At 32.1% G+C, this 22,354-nt stretch overlaps 2 protein-coding genes across 2 annotated transcripts in view; one reads left to right on the forward strand and one right to left on the reverse strand.

The window, feature by feature from the left end:
* Positions 1–14,364: 14,364 nt before the first annotated feature.
* On the forward strand, positions 14,365–16,215 carry dy (dusky). Its single transcript, XM_068768737.1, has 2 exons — positions 14,365–14,557; positions 14,728–16,215. The coding sequence occupies exons 1-2, from the start codon at positions 14,434–14,436 to the stop codon at positions 16,161–16,163; spliced, it is 1,560 nt and encodes a 519-aa protein (XP_068624838.1). The 5' UTR covers positions 14,365–14,433; the 3' UTR covers positions 16,164–16,215.
* Positions 16,216–20,304: 4,089 nt separating this feature from the next.
* m (miniature) overlaps positions 20,305–22,354 on the reverse strand; it is a 56,890-nt gene continuing 54,840 nt past the window's right edge. Inside the window, exons 9-11 of the mRNA XM_068768514.1 lie at positions 21,545–21,758; positions 21,167–21,442; positions 20,305–20,662 (exon numbers count right to left, since the gene is read on the reverse strand). Of these exons, the coding sequence (XP_068624615.1) occupies positions 20,423–20,662; positions 21,167–21,442; positions 21,545–21,758 (730 nt within the window). The 3' untranslated portion in view covers positions 20,305–20,422. The remainder of the gene's footprint in view (positions 20,663–21,166; positions 21,443–21,544; positions 21,759–22,354) is intronic.

A 22,354-nucleotide genomic window follows, 5' to 3' on the forward strand; every position in this document is an offset into this window, starting at 1 on the left:
AGCAATATATTCCCAAGGCTGTATTATTACTTAAACAATACCATAAATGTCACTGCGTATCATCACCGCATGATTTTATAGTTCGCGGACCACTATGTTTCCTCGAACTCATGTCGACTAAGGCTCTCAGGGTCGACTTCAACTACAACAACAACAACTCCACCTATGATACATTATACTCAAACAAAAATATGATGCATCAAAGTCAAGCAGCACACAGTTCACAAACCGCTTTGCCTCCGAATACCGCAGATTCCGACCCAGCCTCCGCGCACAGTGAGGGCGATCCGAAATAGGACCTGTATCCCACCTTCAATCGATTAGCAGTCTTCGCTTTCATATCGCATCGTACTTCCGTGCGTGCTTACCTGCGTAGTATACCTTCGCGCAAACGTCTTCGTTCAACTGGTGAAATCGAGCTGGTTCGTTAAGTTCGTGGATGCTTCGGTTCCGCGAACTCAATTCCGATGATGCTGCGAAATCCTCCGGAATAGCAAAATTAACATCAACAGATAGTATATATAAAAAGAAAGACTGCACGACTATTCTCAATTTAAATTACTTCAAGTCTTCAACTCTTTAATTCATTAAATATCCTTTATAGAAACATTTGAACTGTTCGAATCGTAAGTAGGTTTTTAATACTATACTGATTTGAAATGAGTATTCAATTTTTTTTCCTATCACTATATGATATTGTATGCTCTTAATTAGTCTAAAATATGTCAAATAAATGCTCTTGTTCTATTCATACTAGAAAGTGAGAATACGATTAAACCATTCACTTGATAATAAGTTATACGCCTACAAAAGCACGAAGAAACAGAGAAATTTTGATTACAATATCATAAAAACAATATGCTACGCATGTTATAGTAATAAACGTTTTAGAGTTCATTGCCTTGCGACATGAGATAGAACTATTCAAATTCCATATAATATCCCTTAAATTGAAATTTAGAAATTGCGGCGAAGCCATGATACATAGAGTATTTAATTAAGTGCACGAATATAACTAAACATTTTATTTTTAATAAAGTTTTTTTTTACGTTGTTTATTAGGTTGGCTCAAGGTTGCTAACTCCGACGCAAAATGAGCGCAGTGCCGCTTGGAAGACGTTCTTTATTATTTAATATACACTAGTTGGACTCGACTCACGCAGAATTATTATTTAAAAATAAGCATTTCATAAACATTGTATTATAAAATAAAAAAAGTGTTTATGGTAATTCCTTTAACGAACGACAGAGTAAACATGAAAATGAATTGAGAGTTCTCAGGATGTACAAGATTATGTTGGATTACATAGGATAATATTTTCTTGGGGGAATCTTCGTATCGATTAGAACCTCGGAGAAAACTACGACTCAATTTCGCAAGCATTGTATTATTAGTTATAGCTCTTGATCAACCATACGTGGTATACAAGACACAACATCAGCACCTTGAAGCTACGGTGCTTCCCTGTAGTTTTATTTTTAATGGCACCCGCTATTGGGGCCATCGACTACCTCTATCTTGTGCTGCTTTCCTGTAGTTTAGATAGGCGTTAAACGAACACAGCAAAGTTTTGAATGAAGATGCTAGATATCTTATATAAATATTCTGTTGTCCAATAAGGGAAAGGCCATATAAGATGTTTTCTAAACAAGAAACGCAGTCGTAAATTTTACATTACACATACTATGATACAACTTATGCTAAGCTGTTGTAAGCGTAACATTTACCATTTTATTTTCTTGTAACTTTTATTATTTTAAGAGCACGTTACAACATTTCTATTTCTGAACAATAAACTAATGTTAATAATCAATTTATCTTTCATAAAAAAGCCTTCTTGTACGATTTTTTTTGTTAGTCTATTTAAGAAAGCCATACTATTACCTGTTATTGTAGTAGTTAATTGATTTTTTAACTATTTAAAGTTATTCTCACATTTAGCTCAGTTAATTTATGCGATTGCGCCGTCACTCAAACTGCTCACGGTTATTACTGAACTGTGACATAACTAGACTAATCGCGTGTCAGAAAAGTAATAAGACCATGTCATTCATCTCCTCTGACTTCTCTTTGATTGTTGCTAAACGTCATTAATTTTTTTTTTAATTAGATATTCTACATCTTTATTTATAATAAGGGCATATGTATTCTGGTCAGTCAGGTAGCGCCGTATAATACTCTCCTATAATTATTGATGGAAGAAATAAAAATTAAATGTTTTTTTTTTTTATGAATTACTTTCACTGCAGTGGACATCTACTTATTGTGTTACTTTTGGTTTTTCTCACTTACAAGGTGGACTGCTGAATTTAGTTAAGTTCATCGGAAGAAGCTGAACGCACACCACTTCGAACCAGTTCTATTAGAAATGTATGGAAAGGTCTATGTCCTATGTCCGTGTATGTAATGAACATCCTACAGCTGAAATGTTGATGTTGATGATTCGATTAATATGACTTGCGTTTGATACATTGAAATATTTTTTCTTCTGCAGCACTTATAATAAATTAAAATAATTTCAGTTCAAATAATAAATTCACTTTTATTTTATTTATTTATTTATTAAACAGTTTATTGTACACAATAAAAACACTAAAGTAAGAATACAAATATAACTGACACAACAGGCACTACTTATTTCTAACCAGAAATTTTTTTATGATGTTATTCGATTTGTTTTTTTCTGTGCGTTGGCCTTCGGACTATGAAAACAATCGAGATAATTTAGTATTGAATTTGCTAAATGAAGGATTCCATAATAGCTCAGATGTTTTACGGTTACAAGTAACTTAAACAACGTGGTACCTTTGTATTTTAACTAAAGTAATTTAGATAGTAACATAGTAATAAGCAGAGATATATTTTATAAATTAATTATACAATAACTGACATCTACTTGAGGTGTTGGCTATGCTAGAGATTTTTCTTTGATATCGAATCAAATGAGGAGATACGTAGATAGAAGATAGAGTAGAAGGAAAGTAATCGAAATTGCCCGGCAATGACCTTGTTAAAGTCGCAGAACACTGGATGCAGTCCGCTGCCAAACAGTCTTCTTGGAAATATAGAGGAGAGGCCTATAGTTGAAATGATGTCTATAAATTGGAGTCAACCGATTTTACTGTATAGTTATTAACAAAAATATGGATGACATATTTTGTATTAGTGTGATTAAGAAAAAAAACGAGTGAGTAATCTTTGATTAATATTTAAAAATAAATTGAGTAAATTTACCTGAATATTTTTTTTCTTTGAACTGCGATAGACCAATAGCTTTTACAGTACTCTGTCGTGGTAGCTAGTTTGTAACAAGAGTCAACCGTAAGTTATATGATTGATTGTTAGATACCGATATGCACTGTTACCGAGATATTTGTTTCGTGGGTATGGGACCACAATATCTTTTGTCCCAAATGCGGAATAATTTCCCATAGCCGAGTAAATCTGGGCCACTGTGTATGGGGTACGTTCATTATGGGAATCTATTCTTTGTGTCAAATACAGTTAATTCGTTTTATGACGACTATTGTCTAAACTCGTGACACAGCATCTTATAAAACACACCTTTGTTCAGTTTTCCGTTTACCATTCTACGTAATCATATCAAAATTATACTTAACAATTATTATTATATCATATGTTTTCCACAAATATAAATAAATATATTTTACATAAAATTACAGGTGTCATAATTTGTTTACTATTATATTATTCAATATGAAAGGCTATAAACCTTCGAACCATATAGATTAGGCTTTTAGATTAGTACCAATTATAAATTAATTTGAATTTCATATTCCAATCGTTATTATAAAAAATAGATACAGTAGAATCATTGTTACATATGTTTATGACGTACTGGCAAACTCCTGAGTCATATTCTGGTCACTTCAAGTCTGTTCTCAAACATCCCGTCTCTCCTACCACCCACTACAGTAAAGAAAACGCATTGTGCAAATAAACATGCCGTACAGGGTATTAAACGTTTAAAATGACTGCCATTAGCCATTCGAAAGTTAACGACGTGTTACATTACTATATGTTCGATGACTTTTGAAATTTTAAGTGTTTTAGTCTATTAACAGTTATCTTTGTTTTAGATATATCTATTAGAAAAAAAACTAGTAGAAATTTCACAACGTAAAATTTTATGTGCTGTGTGTAAATAACCGAAATAAAGATGGTCTATTTTCTATGAATATTTTTTCGTAATTAATAGATTAAAGTGTTATAATATAATAAAAACCAATAATACACTATTAGTTAAAACATGGAAGTTTTGCGCAAAGGTGACTTAAATATATGTATAATGAACACCGTAAATAACTTCAGCGTATTATTTTTTTATTTGTACATAATTTTATACATAATATTTACATATAATTATAATGTTCCAAGGTGACAAGCTTAAATGATCATGAATACATATTAACATGAATGAAGCCCCATTTCTCTTAATGACGTCATAGCCGAATAAGGACTATTGCAAAATACTTTTTCCAACATTCTTATAAAAAAAAATACACCTTCGAATGCGGCGTCAATTTTCAATGTTAATAAATAAATCGCAAGGGCAGTGGTAGTGTTTGCTGCATCTTTCATGAAAGCACATGTTTTTCACATTGCCAATTGTTTGCCGCCTGTTCCCGTCCTGGATAAACACGGCTTTATTTATTTATTTACGCGTCAGAAATGAAACTAAGAATGTTATGGGCCTAAAAGCTTTACCATAAACGCAACGTTTTTTCTTATTTCAGTAATTGAGATTCGAACTGATTATTCATAGTTGAGACTAACAAATCTAATAATAAGAATCAATAATTTATTTTGTAAAACGTAGCTTTATTTCTCTTCGAATTATTTTTGTGTGTAATATAGCATAACATTTGTTACCTAAAGTAAGTTTTGTTTACCTACCGTTATAGACTTCCTTGAGTTAATAAATTTCTTTTTATAAGAACTACTACTATTACGAATGGTTCAGAGCCCTTCTTTATATGCTAATGGGTTGTAATAGTAAATTACTTTATGGAAAATGCAAATCTTTGGAATGATTTGTTCACCTTCAGGCTATTTTAATGTTTATTTAAAATGTAATTTCATATTATTTTAAATGTTAGTATAGTCCCGCTTAGTTTCTTTGGCTTATTCTTCTTTGGTGTGAGGCCGAGAGATCTTCGGAACAGGTCATAGATTCAACTTAACGTCAATAAAAGAAAATAAGTCATGTTTTAATCATCTTAAGTTGAATAAAAAATGTGTAAGATTTTTTTTTGTTATGTGTACTGCAATAAAATGTGTTTTAAATAATGTTTCTATTTTGTCCACAGTTCGCTATGCGGCAGAGACGAGCTTTGGCTGTAGCCATCCTTTTAATATTTCAAATGGTAAGGTTGACTTGTATTGTTTTGATCACTTGATTACCTTTCATCATCTTAAAAGTATTCGATTTTATTATAAAACAATATCATATAAGACTAATATAATCATAGATGGAATATTAAAAACCATATTTCATCTTTTCAACCATATGATGTCCACAGCTGGACATAGACCTCCCTGATAGATTTCCAATAGTAGTTGTGGAAAGCGGCTTGCAACGTAAGGCTGCGCTCAATTTTTGGAGACACTCTATGATGCGCATGACTGTGCGTGGTCTCCGCTCTTAACGCCTTAAGGCTCTAGCGGACATCTGTTCTGCACGCTATTTGTTCGCCCTTAGATGATTTTGCTTTGGAACAATGGATTACTAATAAAAAAAAAAGGAACTATTTTCATTCAGTATTTTGTCATCTCACTCCCCCAGTCGTATTCGTGATTTTTTTGATACAAAAGTTCTTTTCATGATAAGTTATCTGATATATATTAATAATAGATGATTAACTTAATTTTAATTACAGTAATAAATTAAGATTCTTCACATATGTAACAAACAAAATAAAGGACAACGGGAATCGAACATACTGAATATCGATTGTGTACTTGTATTTATTTCTTTTAATATCATTAATTTTATCTAAATGATAGCATGGTTATGGAACATACCCTAGGTTTTATAAGAACTGGAACTTAGAAATAGACATCGAAAAGTTACTAACCAAGACGTCTATTAATTATGTCTATGGGCTATATATAAAAATGTAATAATTAAAAAACATGTTTATTTTAATTCTTTTATAACATTATTGTATTTTATGCAACATATAACAGAAACAGGAACAGGTGATGTACAATTCGCCATGCTAAAACATACATAAAAAAAACACTCAACGACTGCTGGGAATATACATATTTTTTTAGGAAATTTTATTTAAAGAATTCATAATTTTAATGTCACCATTTTGCATATACATTTTCTCTGTAAAAGTAGTTGCAGTCAGTCCTTAGGCTTTTACAGCTTCATCTGAAATGAGTTCACGGAGCGGAAGAGTCCGTCAACTTAAACTTGACTATAAAAAAGGAATATGAAATAAATTAACACGTTATAATGCAAATAAATAATTGAAATAACATGAAAAATATATCTCTGATATCAGGAATAATGTCCGAATTATAAAAGTAGATTTTGTATATATAAAAAAAAATTAACGTTTCTGTAGCTAATTTGTCACGGCTTCTTCAGTAGATATATGAAACAATGCTTAAAGCGTCTTCGCTCGCACAAATAAAGTGGAACGGCGCTTACTACTTGAAAGTTAATGGTTTTTAATCGACATAGTCTTTACCGTTTATAGTACATCACTAGTGCCCGCCAAGAAATCTCGATATGTCTCGCTAATGTTTTCACAGATGAGTGTAAATTATAGTGATTCATTTAGTTACCGGTTTTTTTTTTATTTATGATTGATTTTGTGGTTGGAACTAAACGGTTTTTTAATGTTTTATTTGTATCAAAAACTAATAAAATTTTATTCTTAATTTAAATTTAGTCCACTGAAGTTTCATTGTTTTTAATAATGACTATTACAGTTATAAAGCTTTAATTTATATAAACGGTTTCAAAGATCGATAACAATAAAAGTTTACGAATGTTTTGTCAACACCACATATTTATATTTGCTATTTATGACGTTTCTATTATTTTATTTTTATCGATATTACTATAATAGTTATACTCAGAATAAAGAAAGAAAGTAATTATATACTAGAATTAGCGTAGTATATGTAAATTAAATTATTGCCACTGTTTTGCATGACACTATATTAAACAGCTGCATAAGCATGCTTAATTTCCATTTCATTTTAACTTCTTTTTCTTTTTTATTGTTCAAGCTATTATCTTGTCGATTTCGATTTCATAATTGAACGTTAAAATGTTTGTACAAATGCAATACTATTGAGGACATAGATGTTTTCTTTGGTAATTATAGAAATAGACAACTGAATTGTTACTACAGTGTATTGCGACAGAAACGCGAAATGACATTTTTAAACTTTTATGAATATAATAAAGATATTTAAAGATCTCTCAAAAAACATATGGTATCAGATTTGGCTGCGATTTTTTAGAAATCCCTAAAAACCTAAAAATGTTTGAAATAGAGGCTGAAATAGAGGAAAAATGACATGCAAAGAAGTAAATCTAATATTAAATGAGAGTAGTTGTAAATGTTTTATGCCAGAAAACATTGTTAAATCCTATTTATAAACGGGAAAAGATAACAGCTTGCTTTTCCAAAAAAAGTTATAAATCCAAACTAGTTAGAAACATATAATACATTTCATCATATAATATTTAGTTTTGCTTGACATCACGTATATCTCGAATATAAATTTTCGGTGAAAAAGTTATTAAAAATGGTACAAATGTGTGTCAAAATACCCTTTAAAATATGAGGAATCATTTTCAAACAATCTTTGACATCAGGCAATGGTTGTTTAAACAAATTTCAAATACTGCAGCAAGAACTGGCTTATCACCAATTAAATCGACTTCATCTAACAAGATGTTGTTTCAGGCTTTTGTTTCAGACTAGATTGTTAAACAGATTAGACTATAAAATTTATTCATATTTTGTATAACATACAGCTGCAGGACGTTCATTGCTACACATAGGCCTCCTGCGTAGATTTTTAATAGGTCTTGTATTCAATAACTAGAGAGAAAATTCGAAAACTGTGTTGAAATATATACGACCGAACTAATAAAAAATTACGACGCTAAATATGTTTCTGAAGTAGATGCAAGTATGAAGCAATTTATACTTTTCGATGGTTAGTGCAATATAAAGGTAAACATGTTAATCGATCAGTACTTACAGTTATCATCGCAAAAAAACAAACAGGGTGTGTCCGTAGGAAACAGAAAGAGATAGAATCTAATACGGTCAGCAAGTAAGTGCCCCAAACATGGAAACGGCGACCCAGTGCGCCGACGGACGTAGCTAGTTCCGTCAGCGTACACTATTTACCTGTTTAGCCTTTACTGTGGAAAGTAAGAAGGGTACCGCACTCGTCATGGCTTCAGTGTTACTCGATACATTGTAAACAACTCCAGTTTAAAGTTCTTTCCCTTTTTTAGTAAGAAAAGTGTCCTATTTCTTTCATTCATTTCAATACCTGTAACTGATACGTTAAAAATGTATAACTTTATTAACGTATCAGTTACATGATATTACTTATAAAAAGTTTAACAACGATATTTTTTTTTGTATTGAAATTATTAATATTGGTTTATAAAATAAAAGCTTCGGATAATAAATGGAATATATAAAGACACAAAAATTTACGAAAACCATTAAACAAAATATAAAAAATCCTATTATGTTGTTAAATAATTTTTATGTTTATAAAGCTTGGGAACGAATCGCTCTTGCGCTGTATATTACAATACAATATATTGTAAAAGTGATTACAAAGATGAAACGTCTGAGTTTAGCGTGGGCTTTTCTAACGATGCGTTTAAAACCTTCGTGGCTTAAAATTGAAGGGTGTCATTATAGTGAAGCTTAATTTGATTATATTTTTTTAAAATCAGGCTCTTCTGGCATTCGTCTCATGACTTACAAAAGTGCATATTGTACATAATATCCGATGTGAATAAAAATATGAATAAATGAATAACAAATATCGTGTAAATTATAGCGAATCCAGGGCACAAGATGTTCAAGAACAAGGCGGTATAAATTCTTTCGACCGATGGCGATTATAACAATAGACGGGTGTCGCCGTGAAGAGTAAAAGCCAGCTTTCCCGAGCGTCGGTCACATCGCGACCTACAGCGTCGACACACATCGGACAAGAAATCCTGCTCGCTATAGTAGCAGCTTTCGTTGACGTCAATTCTCTTCTGTAAAATAAAATAAAAAAATGATCGGTCGAAATTATTGACGTATACGCCACAAGATTAAAAAATAAATAAATTGTTACTGTCCAACGATAACTACATTCAAAGCCGTAAAAAATATTGACTTGAAACTCCGGGACTATTGATAATGCGGTACGCGTGAAAACACACCGATGAATCATTTTCCATATCTATGAAACTTAACAGCGACGTAAATTATGACAAACAAAAATATTAATCAAAACTAGTAAAACATACATCATATGATTCATCTCTCAATATTAAGTATCGCTCATCTGAAAAAATAAACACTCATCAGTTATTTTATTAATTTAAACCTTTAAAATCTTCTAGAATATTCTCGATTTTTATTTACGTCCAAAATACTCACCTTTTTTTCTTTTGTTTACCTCTAATTTTGTGTAGTATACTTATTTTGTTATCAATAATTGTGAAAAAATAATAAAAAATTCTATTTTAAATTTACAAATATTCGATATTATATTGACTACTTGTCTTTTAGGAGTGAGCAGATTTCTACACTTCCTGCCAATAACGTTGATCTGTGTATCTAGATATACTTTACGACGGCGTGAACTTTGATGGGTTCTTCCGGCAAAAAAATATTGCTTTATATATCTTTAAGATAATAACTTATCCATATTGTGAACTCTAAATTTAAAATAAAACGTAAAAAGGATAATGTCATCCATATTGAGCAAAAGAGTTGTAGAACTCAATAGCATATCGTGATACAACTAAATCATGATTCAAGGAAACGAGGAGAATTAATATAGTAAGACGCAGAAGTGATACATCCGTGGCGATTTAATGAAAGTAAAATTAGTTCGCTAAGATCAACGACCGCACGCTGACACACTGCACTTGAGTGGAGCACTCCCCGGCGCGATACGCGTGCGGTCCACGTTTCACTGCTGTAGTGTAATAAACGCAAAGTAAAGTAATCAACAGACGATCTTGGTAGCATCTTTTTACACGTATAATTAAATTTGAATGCATCGTGTTGTGCGATGGCAAATATGTATTCTTTTTTCAAAAAAAAAAAACGCGCTCTTAACTAGTGGATGATAATCTGAACGAATAACAATGGCGTGTATAAGAAATAAAAATATGATCTGATATATAAGACATCTTTTTCTCAAAATGTTTTTTATCGCAATTTCACTGGTTTTATATGTCATATTCGGTGAAAATGGATATTTTGAAAGCTCTGAACCGATTTCTATGATTTTTCTGTTCTTATCCAACAGTATGTTTTAACACTAAATTAATTTCGGTGCCAAAAAAAAACATTAACGTACCCGGTGGTTTTCCTCGAAACCTTGAAATAATTTTGATATTAATTTACAGATAATTGATACAAGGTATTATATACTGCTTATAGTCCGATGTGTCTTATAATTCCAAAATAAGGGTGACTTTAACCTATGGCTAATTCAGTTTTCAAATAAGAAATCTCAACCAAAATTTCAAGACGTTTTCTTTTTTGTTTAGTATTTAAACTCTTTTTTACTCATTTCTAGTATGCCGTGGGTAGCTTCACTACTTACAAACTTTATTACAGCTGCCTGTGTCCTTCTCCTTAATCGGCAAAATATGATTAAACGACACACACAAATGCAGAAGCTAGAAGCTAGACAGTTAAAAAATGTATTTAATGTAGAAATAGTATTTCATACCACAATAATAAAAAACAAACTTTAATCTGCTTGCTACCAACCAAATAATTCAAGGATTATTTTTAAGTTATTTATTTATCAATGTAATGTATAATAATGATATAATAAATATTATTATGTCAATGTAATAAAAATTAGTTTCACAATAGTGCATTTACCTTGATTTTAAATAGTATACTGCTAACCATAGTCCGTGATGTTTTACGTCCAATAACTGCCGACTTGGTCTGATACACAGAGAAGAATATTAACATACTTTTATGTTCAAACACCTTTACATGCGAAAATAGTTAACTACTTGAGTTTTATTAATCCTTTTTCAGTAATTATTTCCTTACTGAAAAAAGTTATTAGGATATTTTGGAAATAAAAACTAGTCAATATTCTTCTATATCAAAGAAGTTAAGATTTTCGCTTGAAAAATATTAGAATATAATTATAATAGAATTAGGATAGAATGTTATTTTGTGTAATTCGGAAAAAAACATATTTTTACAGGTAATACAAATTAGTTGGTTTTAAATTTTACTCGTATAAATTTGTATTACACACATGTGTATTATTTATATTTAATTACGCACAGGACTTAATGGAAATCTATGTGGAAGTGATGATTAATAATGATGATTGGTTTAAAGTGGTATATTTCGCAGAATATTACGTAAATTTTTTTCTTGTAAAACTGAAGTCGAAAAAATGAGAATAAGACACTCATTGTCGCACATAATTAATTTTATTGTTACAAAAATCTAACACTCAAGTTAGAGCTGTGTATATTTAATACGTATACACTTGTTTTAGTTTATTAAATTAAGTAATTAATAATACATTTTTAATACAATATTATTTAATATGTCAATAGATCACAGGTCTAGTAGTAAGGGAGAGAGAGTACAGGATTAAAATTAACTGCGCTAGCCCATTGTGAATTAATAATAATATAATGGCTTTATATATGCTTCCCTGTATTTATCGAATCCTTTCACTGCTTTATTGTTTTTTATTTCTCTCAACTTCATTTTATTAAAAAGTGCGCTTCAGTGTCTTACATTGAACGTATCTTCGATCACGAAGATCATCGTAGAATCGAGTTAGAAATACTCAATCATACTGTACAGTTTTCAGTAAGTCATGTACTGTACAAGCTGCTCGTTTCAGAAAGATTTACCCGTTTCGATAGGACGAATCAAATTTTTTTCGATTTTTAAAAGCATGCAATATTTACAGAATTTACTTATATTTACTTATTTTTCTCAGTCTGTAATTCTTTAAAGTTTTCCTTTTTCGTTTTATTCTTTTATTTAGCTGATAGACACCCACTGCAAGGCATATGCCTCCCACAAAGATCGCCACCAGTACCAGCCCTGCGCCGCTCGTATTTAGTAACTTCCCGTAACCTTAACTATGTCGTCGGTCTAGATCACGTAGGCCCCCACCTCGTCACGTCTACAGGCTGGTGTTCGCTAGTCGAGAAATTTTGGGCCCCAGCGGACATCGATTGCACGAGCGATTTGTCCCGCCCACTGTCACTTCAAACGAGCAACTCTTTTAGCTTCATCTGTTATCTTAGTTCTTCTGCGAATTTCCTCTGAATGTCTGATTCAATCTCGCAGCGAAACTCGAACATTGCCCTTTTCGTTGCTTTTTCGGTAACTCGGTGCTATTCGTCTTCAAACGCAATATTTTGGACGAGAACATGTTTTATTGTATTATAATATTTAGTGTATGTATTATTAATTAGGTTATACATTATCAATAAGTTTTACACTAACTATATTCTTTACGTATTTTACAACTCTTTTTGTCAAAAGTTCCATACATATAGTTAAAAAAAGTTCCATATAATAGTTCCATATATTATAGTTAAAGTTCCATATAATAGTTCCATATATTATAAAAATACAAATCAATTCAGTCCATGCAAAGATTTTCCAAGAAAATGCGGAACGCGATAAGGACTCCAATTATATTTTTATATTGTTATTGTAATGTTCTGTTTATAAGATTTATATTACTGTACAATAATAAATAAACAAATAATGTTTCAGACTTTTGGTCCTATGATTTGGTTACCACGCGATTTTTTCCATAATTTCAAAGTAATAGCGATGTTGTTATTCACTCTACTATAATTTTCCGCGATCGTATTTCAAATATCTTAATCATTACCACTGTATAGGTTAATGACTTTAGTCACAGACGATAACACCCTAGTTAACTTTAGAGATATCAATTACATCTACGTTACAATCAACCGTCTATTAGTTCATTTTCCCGTGATAAATGCTTTATTTCAAAATAATCGTTTTGGTTCTTCCGTAACATGTAATATGCGTAGTCCGTCGTTTGATTCGAATAGATTATAATCTAAAATAATTGTTGTAGACGCTCACGCTGGATTTCAAGCCCACTCATAAATTTTAATTGAAAAAAAAAGTCTACACATATTGAGTCGAGGCCGGCACTTTCTAATTTCTTACCTCGAGGCAAAATAAACAAGCTTTATAAAATCATTTACGATTCGATTAATAAAATACATTTGTACAAAATGTTTAACTGGCCAGTGTTGTCATGTAATTGTCTAAATATTAATAATTTTTATAAACTTTTGTTTCAAATCTAAGTCTTAGGACGTTCACTACTAGACATAGGTAAACCCCTAATATATCCAATGAGACCGCGTCCAGCATTTTCCGATGATTTTAACAAGGGCTTATTGATATCCAACGCTGTGCTTGCCGGTGCGTGGTCTAAGAACCATTAGGCGCCAGTGGTTTTCTGTTCTGCACACTATGTGACCTACCCATTGCTACATCAAATTGATATACCTCTAAATTTCAACACAATTAAAAAAAAATTAAGAATGGATGAACGAAAACGATCATTAAACTTGTATAAATCAGAACCAGTTAGCGACACGTGTAGAAACAAAAGCTGTCGAAACAGCCATCTCTTAAATCAAATAAAAACCAGAATCATTAACAACTTTCACATAGTTTTGTACAATCTTTATGAAAACGGATCCGAAAAGCCATCCAGCCAGAATGTGTGTGTGACCCAGAAAGTGTTGACATATAGAATTTGACACATGTTTTGGTTTACTAAAACCAAGCTAAAAGCGGTTAGTATGCCGTATTAAATAATAGAAGAAAAAACAACATTCTTAGGTTTGTGAAAACATACTAGGCAACATATTTGAGAATTTTGATTAATACGATCGAATTAAATAAAATCTTCAATAAATTGCGTTCAAAAAATAGGAAAAAAAACATTTAGGAGCAGAACGAAAGTAAATAAAATTTTCGTTTAAAATTTTGTTATTTGAAGTATTTTTTCTTTACTTCTAGAGCGCAGCTCGAAGTGATCAAGCACCCAACGATAACGGAGGCGGCGGCACAGGAGTGAACTCCGATTCGAACAATGTCGTTGAACCTTCGACCGATCAAATGGCCATGGAGTCTTCAGAACGGGAAACACCAAGCCACGCTTACAACGGCCCGCCGCCACCAGTACCACCTTCGCATAACAGGAGGCAAAACCCACCACATCTTCAGCCGCATCATTCATTAGGTAATAAAAGAATATTTTATTAATAGAACTATTAATCTTTTTAACAAATCTTCCATACATAAACCTGTTTTTTCTGTTTTTATATTCAGAGTGTGATAAATTGAAAAATTTTTATTTAAAATTGATGTTGCGATGGATGCTTAAGATAGAATAACATTTTATGGTTTCAGGGATGCCGAGAATACCAAACCATCATCAGATTCATTCCAAGCCCTTTGCTCTTGGACCGCCGGTGAATCATCTGAAGAATGATTTAGGTCCTGGATTCCGTGGACCACCTCCACCACAGGCGCCGCCGGCCGATGCACAGACCGCCGCAAGTGACAAAGTTTTTAGCGGAGCAGGAGATGTCTGGCCCGCACCGGCCCCAGATATGCCTAAAATAGTTTCACTTGATGTTAAATGCGAGAAAAATGCCATGCGAGTGTTTCTCAGTTTCGACAAACCTTTCTTTGGCATCGTTTTCTCAAAAGGACACTATTCGAATCATCAATGCGTACATCTACCTCCCAATTTGGGTAGAGCATCTGCATCATTTGAGATTGGCGCTCACGCATGTGGAACTGCAGGCAGTGGCGATCCGAGATACAGAACTGACGTCGCGGCTGCTGGAACCTACTTTGAAAATGTTATAGTTATTCAGTACGATCCCCAAGTACAAGAAGTTTGGGATCAGGCAAGAAAATTACGTTGTACTTGGCATGATCAATATGAAAAAGCTGTTACCTTTAGACCTTTCCCTGTCGATATGCTTGACGTAGTCCGGGCGGACTTTGCCGGAGATAATGTTGGTTGCTGGATGCAAATTCAAGTTGGAAAGGGACCATGGGCGTCAGAAGTATCCGGATTAGTTAAGATTGGACAGACAATGACCATGGTACTTGCTATTAAAGATGACGATGCTAAATTTGACATGTTAGTCCGTGACTGTGTGGCACATGACGGTCAACGTGCTCCAATACAACTTGTAGACAGAAGAGGTTGTGTAACGCGTCCAAAATTAATGTCCAGGTTTACAAAGATCAAGAATTTCGGAGCAAGCGCTTCAGTTCTTTCATACGCTCACTTCCAAGCATTTAAATTCCCCGATTCTATGGAAGTGCATTTCCAATGTACGATCCAGATTTGCAGATATAGATGCCCTGAACAGTGCTCTGATGGAGGTCAAAATTTAATAGGTCCACACGTAGAATACGGTCCTCCTCAAATTGACTCATATCCCGTTGGAGCAGAATTAAGAAGGAATGAAAGAAGAATAAGGAGGCAACGTCGTGCTACATCGCCGGAGAAAGAAGTCGGAGTTAATAGAGTTATACGTGTCGTATCGGCGGGTGACTTGAACTTAGATTCATCTGAAGAAAATACGCTACCTAAGATTGTGCCTACACCTGGTTTGGTTTGCATGACGACCCCTGGCTTTGCTGCTACTCTTGGAGCACTTCTCGCTACACTAATTTGTTCATGTGCTGTGTCTGCAATTTTATTCATGAAACTGCGTCCTATTAGTAGTCTTAAAAAGAAAACAGCTGCGATCACAACGACTTTAGCCCGTCCTCATCCTGCGACGGGTCCGCATGTAATTTCAAAGAGTCGGTTCTATTCGTAACAATACATATATAAATAAATTTGTAAATATTAGTGTGATGTGACTTAGTAGAACATGCTAACTTTTTTCTATCAAATCATTAGTGCTCCTGTGTGAATACAAACTTCGAGGAATTGTTTGCTGAAGTGAAATAATGTATTTGACTCAGACTATTTCTACACAAGACTTATAAAAAAAATCATAGTTATTTGAAACAAAATTTATAGATTTTTTATGTCGAATTATGCCATTACTATAATCATTTCTTAAAGTAAGGTCATTTCTAAATTTTCATCAAATACTTTAAAAATAATTGTTAATAAATATATCAATATACGTGATATATAGAATCATGATTAGTAAAATAATCTAGTAAAACAATAAATGAAAAAGAATGTTACTTTCGTAGATACATTTATTTAAATTTAGTAAAATACATATTTATCAAACAATAGATTAAAGAATTTAGTATGTATAATCTTCTGTTACCTCTTTTTGAATATCATTTGAAACAGGGGCAACGGAAAATCAAATACGTGGTATAACAGCATTTAGGTGAACCGCTAGAATTAATATAACTTGTCATTAGTATTAATATTATTTATTATAGTTTAGTGTCGATGTAGTCATTACTGCACTTAATTTTATCTTATTTCAAACCACCTGAGTACCTCCTCTTCTGTTTTTAAGTGTTTATTTATCTTATGATAGAGTTAATGGTGAATAATTATTATAATAATAAATGCTACATATAAAACGTTGACTTTATTAATAGCCTGATAAAGGATTATCAGTGTAATCCAAAATAATAATTATTTTTGTATGACTTTTCGCATGATATTTAGTTATTTTAATGAATGATGTGACCTTGACAAATCTGTATTATTATTTAATTTGAATTAAAAGGATTTAACTTAATTGAATATAATTTTATTGCATTTTTCTCGAATTTAGCTGTTACGTCAACATAGTTAACCTTCACGAAAGCAGAGTTTTATGTGAAATTGGGAATTACTAAAACAAAAAGCATTTTGGCTAGATTTTTATATTTTGGCTTTGACTTATAGATAGTTCCATTCGAAATCTATGGAGAAGGCCTATTTCCAGATGTCAGCTGAAATGATGGTAATTAATGAGTTTTCAACATTTTATTATACAATAAAATAATTAGTTAAGATAAGAAAATAAATAATTGATAGAAAGAATGCATTTATATATATTCTCTATTAATTAAATCGTCCTTGAGAAGGATTTTAGAAATAACTCTTGCTTTAAAAGTATTGTAAAGTAAACATAATAAATTGACGAGCTAAAAAGATGTGACTAAGAGAGAGGCCTACGGGGTTGCAAATTGCGCTATATTAATTTTATGAAACTCTGTTATTTAAATATTGTAATATACAGCAAAAATAAAAAAAAATCCATATTTGATCATAAAAACCTTTAAATAAAAACTCTTTTGTTATTACTACCAAAAGTAAATTAGCTAGCATTCTTTTATTAAATACTAATATTCAATTATTATTATTAGGCATTGATAAGACAAAGTGACAGTGGGCAGGTCAAAAATCACGCAAGACAGTTGGCCACTGGGATCTTAAAGATTTTTAATTGAGGCCACGCACCGGCAGGCGCAGTATTGAACGTATACCAATAAGGTGAACAAATAAATGTATTAAAGCCGTCGTAAGACGTTAAATGCAGACCGCTTCCAAAGGATTCTATTGGAAAAATATCCGGAAGGGACAAACAGCATCAGCTCAAGCATTGTTATACTCTATGGACATCCTAAGACTCAAATGACGATAATGATAATGAAAGAGGCATTACTATCTACATTTTCATTGCTGAACAAAATCGGTATAGTTTTTTAAATTGCCGATTTATTCATACTAAAAGTAATTATTTTGTACTATGTCCCTGCTATATATAAGCCTTAATTTTCGTTAATTGCATTCCAATACAAAAATATAAATTAATTTTATATATTTCGTTCTGTTCACTCAGAACTGTGGAAGTATTGCTGAAGTTTCCTCCGACACTTCTCATAGCGCCTTTGTTTTGAGAATTGGTAATGGCTAATGTTGGCCGAGTAATATCAACCGACTAAGTCGAGGTTCAAGCCTCTCGGGTATTCTTGAGTCGGAATCCTAAAAGGACATTATAGCCCAAGCGGGGGTTTCCTTGTGAGCTCGGTATTCTCAAAGTCGGGTGAAGTACGTAGCCGTCCGAGCCGAGGCTACCTAGGGAGCACTCGAACTTCTGTACCTCAAAATGAATATTAAATTAAACGCAATCTGGGCCTTGCCCTCTTGCACCCGCGAAATCAGCAAATGCCACTTGGGCAACAATAAATAGATAACAATTTTGTTTTTAAAAATGCTTCATGATACTTTTATATTTCTGATACATTTATTAATTACAATGGACTAACTTTTACTTTAGGTTATTTTATTTTGTATGTGATATTTAACAGAAACAAAATAAAATTATGATACCCTCAACAACGGTTTCATATTGAAGAAAAAATCTTGCTCTCCTATGTTGCTGTAACCTGCAGGGGCAACGATCATGTAAAGAGAACATAGAGTGCAGTAAATTGATTTGATTCTATTTTATAGGTAAAAGGGGTAAAAAGATTTAGAACTTTCAACATCATTTTTATTCCATTAAACAAATTAACAAGTCATCTCGCCCTTAACATATATCGTCACAATCATACAGAGAACATAAAACACACATAATTGTTTACAATAAATAAATGAGCTACCCAAAATATAAGAATAAAAGTTTACACTACACCAAAAGTACCACAACCGAAACAAACAAGAGCTAACGGGAAGTATACGATTTAAAAATAATTAGATAAATTAAAATTGCACTAATGAAAATGTATTCTCACAAAAATGTTTTATAACTTAAATATATTAGTTTAAAATAAATAGAAGTGTTTTTTGACGATCAAAATTAAATATACATATGGTTAATTTGATGAAGAATAATTTTACCGGTAAAATGATGTTCATAACAAGAAGTACTCGAAGACATTAAAACGGAATGCCGTCTATGTAAAATATTTTAAAACTTGAACCGGAGCAAATTGTCTACATCGATGACACTTCGTAGGCGAGGAATTCATTCGAATAAATAAAGTTAAAAGATGGCGAATAAAAACTTCGAGCTACCTATTTATTCCGAATATCCTCGCCCTTTCGTTCCTAATTTAATTACTTAAACAACTAATGTTACACTAATGATGCACCTAAACATGAACGCAGTACAATCAAAGATGTTGAGCAAAATTAGGAAACAATATAAATAATAAATGCAAATTAAATGCAAAACTTATTACAAAATCGAACGTATGTTTGATGTTATTAAGTAAATATTCATTGGTTTTTTTATTATATTACCCCTCTAAAATATTAATATTCCTTTACTAACTAAGTACTGCATCGCCGGGATACAACAAGTAAAATGGCGGTTTAAGTATAGAAGCAAAATTAATCTACACTATTTTACAGACATTCAAAATTAAAGTCTATATTGCAATACGATTTTATGTCTATATTAGACATTGATAAAAATACGTGATGTTTTGATAATAGAAAATAATAAATGTAAGAAATTATTGTCGTATTCATTTCTTAATCTTTTTCTTTTTAAAACAAAATAATTTATCTCCACAAATTATACCAGAAAATTACTTTATTACATAAAAATTTGAATTTCGATGTAAACAGGGATATTTATTATTTTAATGAAATAATTAATAATGTAACAAAGAATGTCAAAATTGTTAAAAACTATTCGTAACCTAATGGCATGACTCGACATTTCTTCTTACCGACTAAATATAAAGAACACGATACAATTTTAAGTTAGTTACTATAAAAATAAAGATGAACTCTGTACAATACTTATCATAACATGTTTTATATTCACAACAGTGAAAATCAGGTTACAAAGGACTTAGTCCGTAGCACGACATAGCACCATCGGTATTACTGAGGTGTTAAGAACTATTCGAAATTTAAATAAATAAAGATAATTCAATAATAAGCCAAACATATGCCATATCATAAGCAAATGATTTTTAAAGAAAAATAAACAACTGACCTTTCGTTTTCAAAATTAAGTATATAATAATCTTGCTCAGAAGTATTCGTAAGGTATAAATAATACAAGGAGCTGTTTAAGAACTTGGATGGAATATATAAAAACTAGCCGTATTTGCTAGAAACTAAGACAGTCTTAATAAGAATCACTTTGATGTTAGATCAGCCTTCGTGAGAATGGTGCGGATGAGGAGGGGAGCCTAAGAGTCTTAGAGCCATCCATGCTGCGAGAGAATGAGTTGCCGTCGCAGGTGAAACTGGTACTGGAGGTTCGGCGGCCATTCTTGAACGGAGCCGATGAAGCATCACTGCTGCAGCCAAAGCTGCTCCTGCTGCAGCCCCAGCAGTAGAAGCGAACAGAGCTCCGAAACTTACTGCTCCCATGCAAACACCATAAACAACCTGAAAAATCATAATTCCATATTCAATCAATGACATATTTAAATAAGTAAAAATTAAATAGGATAAGAATGGAAGAATTTCTTCACAAGAAAATTTCACACAATTCAACAAAACAACAAATGGATTTCTTGCAAACCAACTAACTACCCTGACCTGATTTGCAACATTAAAACAACATGTCCGTAACGTGGGTAACAATATATGGTCTCACTAATTTGAGTGAATGTGATTAAAACTTTGATGTTAAAATATTTTAATAAAAAACAAAGAAAATCAATAATTATTTCATTCGTTACATATAAGTGTTTTCATAATAACATAATGTAGTTTTTGCTAAAAATTGTCACTATATGTTAAATTTCATAATTTAGTAATCCGCATATAACTAGCGCTGAAAAGCATTTGCCATAACAAATTAAAACGCTGTGCCTTACATTAATAATATATAACACAAAATTATATTTCCTCTCTAGATATTTGTAAATTTATTATATCATAAGTTACCTCTTCACGAATTCTTCCACTGAACACCGTTACTGATTCTTTAGACGGACCAAATGCCAAATCTGCTTCAGAGACTACTTCGTAAATTCCTGATACACCGACATCTGCAGACCTCGCATCGCGTACGGTTCGACGTTTTCTCAAAGACCGGGGACCTGCGACGGCTGGACCGCGAGCTTTATTAGAAGCCATTGATTCTTTGTTCTGTTCCTTATTAACGTTCGTTACAAGATTTCGTGGTCCGTGAGGGAAATGTTCGTGTTCAGGTGTGCGGTCCTAAAAATAATAGATACATAATAAACATTTCAAACTAATTTCAAAGATTTTTTGTTTTAAATATAACACTCTTGTCAATTTATCTATACAATGTTTACTTACAGTAAACGGCTTTCTATTAAGTGATTCAAAAGCTTCTTCTAAAGATGAAATCTCATCAGATTCCGGTTCCATGACCGGAGCAGGAGCACGTTGAGGTAGTGGAGCTGGCGCGGGTACGACATCTCCAGACACTTCATCTCCAAAAGCTTCTTCTAGAGGAAGACGTTGATACTCTTCAGCGATACTCGTATCTGAACCCTCAGCCGTATTATCTCTACAAAATAACAAGCAACATTAGAATTTGTCACATTATACATGTCATATCGGTGTTAAAAAAATCTAAACAAATTTTTTTCTTGTGTATTCGAATATGAAAATTAAAGACGAGTTAAAGGTTATTCGCTGTAACATCAAATAAACATTCGCACGGAAAAGATAATTACTGGACAAAATTTGTAATGTCCCAAAAAGAAATATTGCGATTTCGCGCATACCACACATACATTTACTTTAAAGTATGCAACTTTTCATCTTTGTATAAACGAGAAGATGGTGTGTTTTCAGCTAGTGTAAATATGATAAGACTAATACAAACATAGACCATGATTGCACAGACTTATTAAGACTAGGGGTCACTCAGGCAAAACATGAACTAATGGCGGGCCGGCTGCCAGAAGTATAGGTAATTAATTTTTTTTTGTTTTATTCTGGAAAATCAGAAATTACAAATTAAAATGATTTCCAACATTTCCATCATAATAAAGCTGAACTGATTCAATAAATTAATAATACTTAAGGTACGTGAGTTTAATGTGTTCGTTTTCCTCCTTGCGTTGGTCTACGTTCGAAAGTAATCAGTGTAAGAATTAA

This window comes from Battus philenor, unplaced genomic scaffold (assembly GCF_028537555.1).
Source record: "Battus philenor isolate CCGP_79_NKW_IND1 unplaced genomic scaffold, ilBatPhil1.0.hap1 SCAF_10, whole genome shotgun sequence".
In the NCBI taxonomy this organism is placed as follows: domain Eukaryota; kingdom Metazoa; phylum Arthropoda; class Insecta; order Lepidoptera; family Papilionidae; genus Battus; species Battus philenor.

What these genes read in the sequence shown, in the direction of transcription:
- dy (XM_068768737.1), top strand. Translation starts at nt 14,434, where the DNA reads ATGGCCATGGAGTCTTCAGAACGGGAAACACCAAGCCACGCTTACAAC. An exon ending in TCAGCCGCATCATTCATTAG is followed by an intron (nt 14,558 to 14,727) that starts GTAATAAAAGAA and finishes TTATGGTTTCAG; the next exon opens with GGATGCCGAGAATACCAAAC.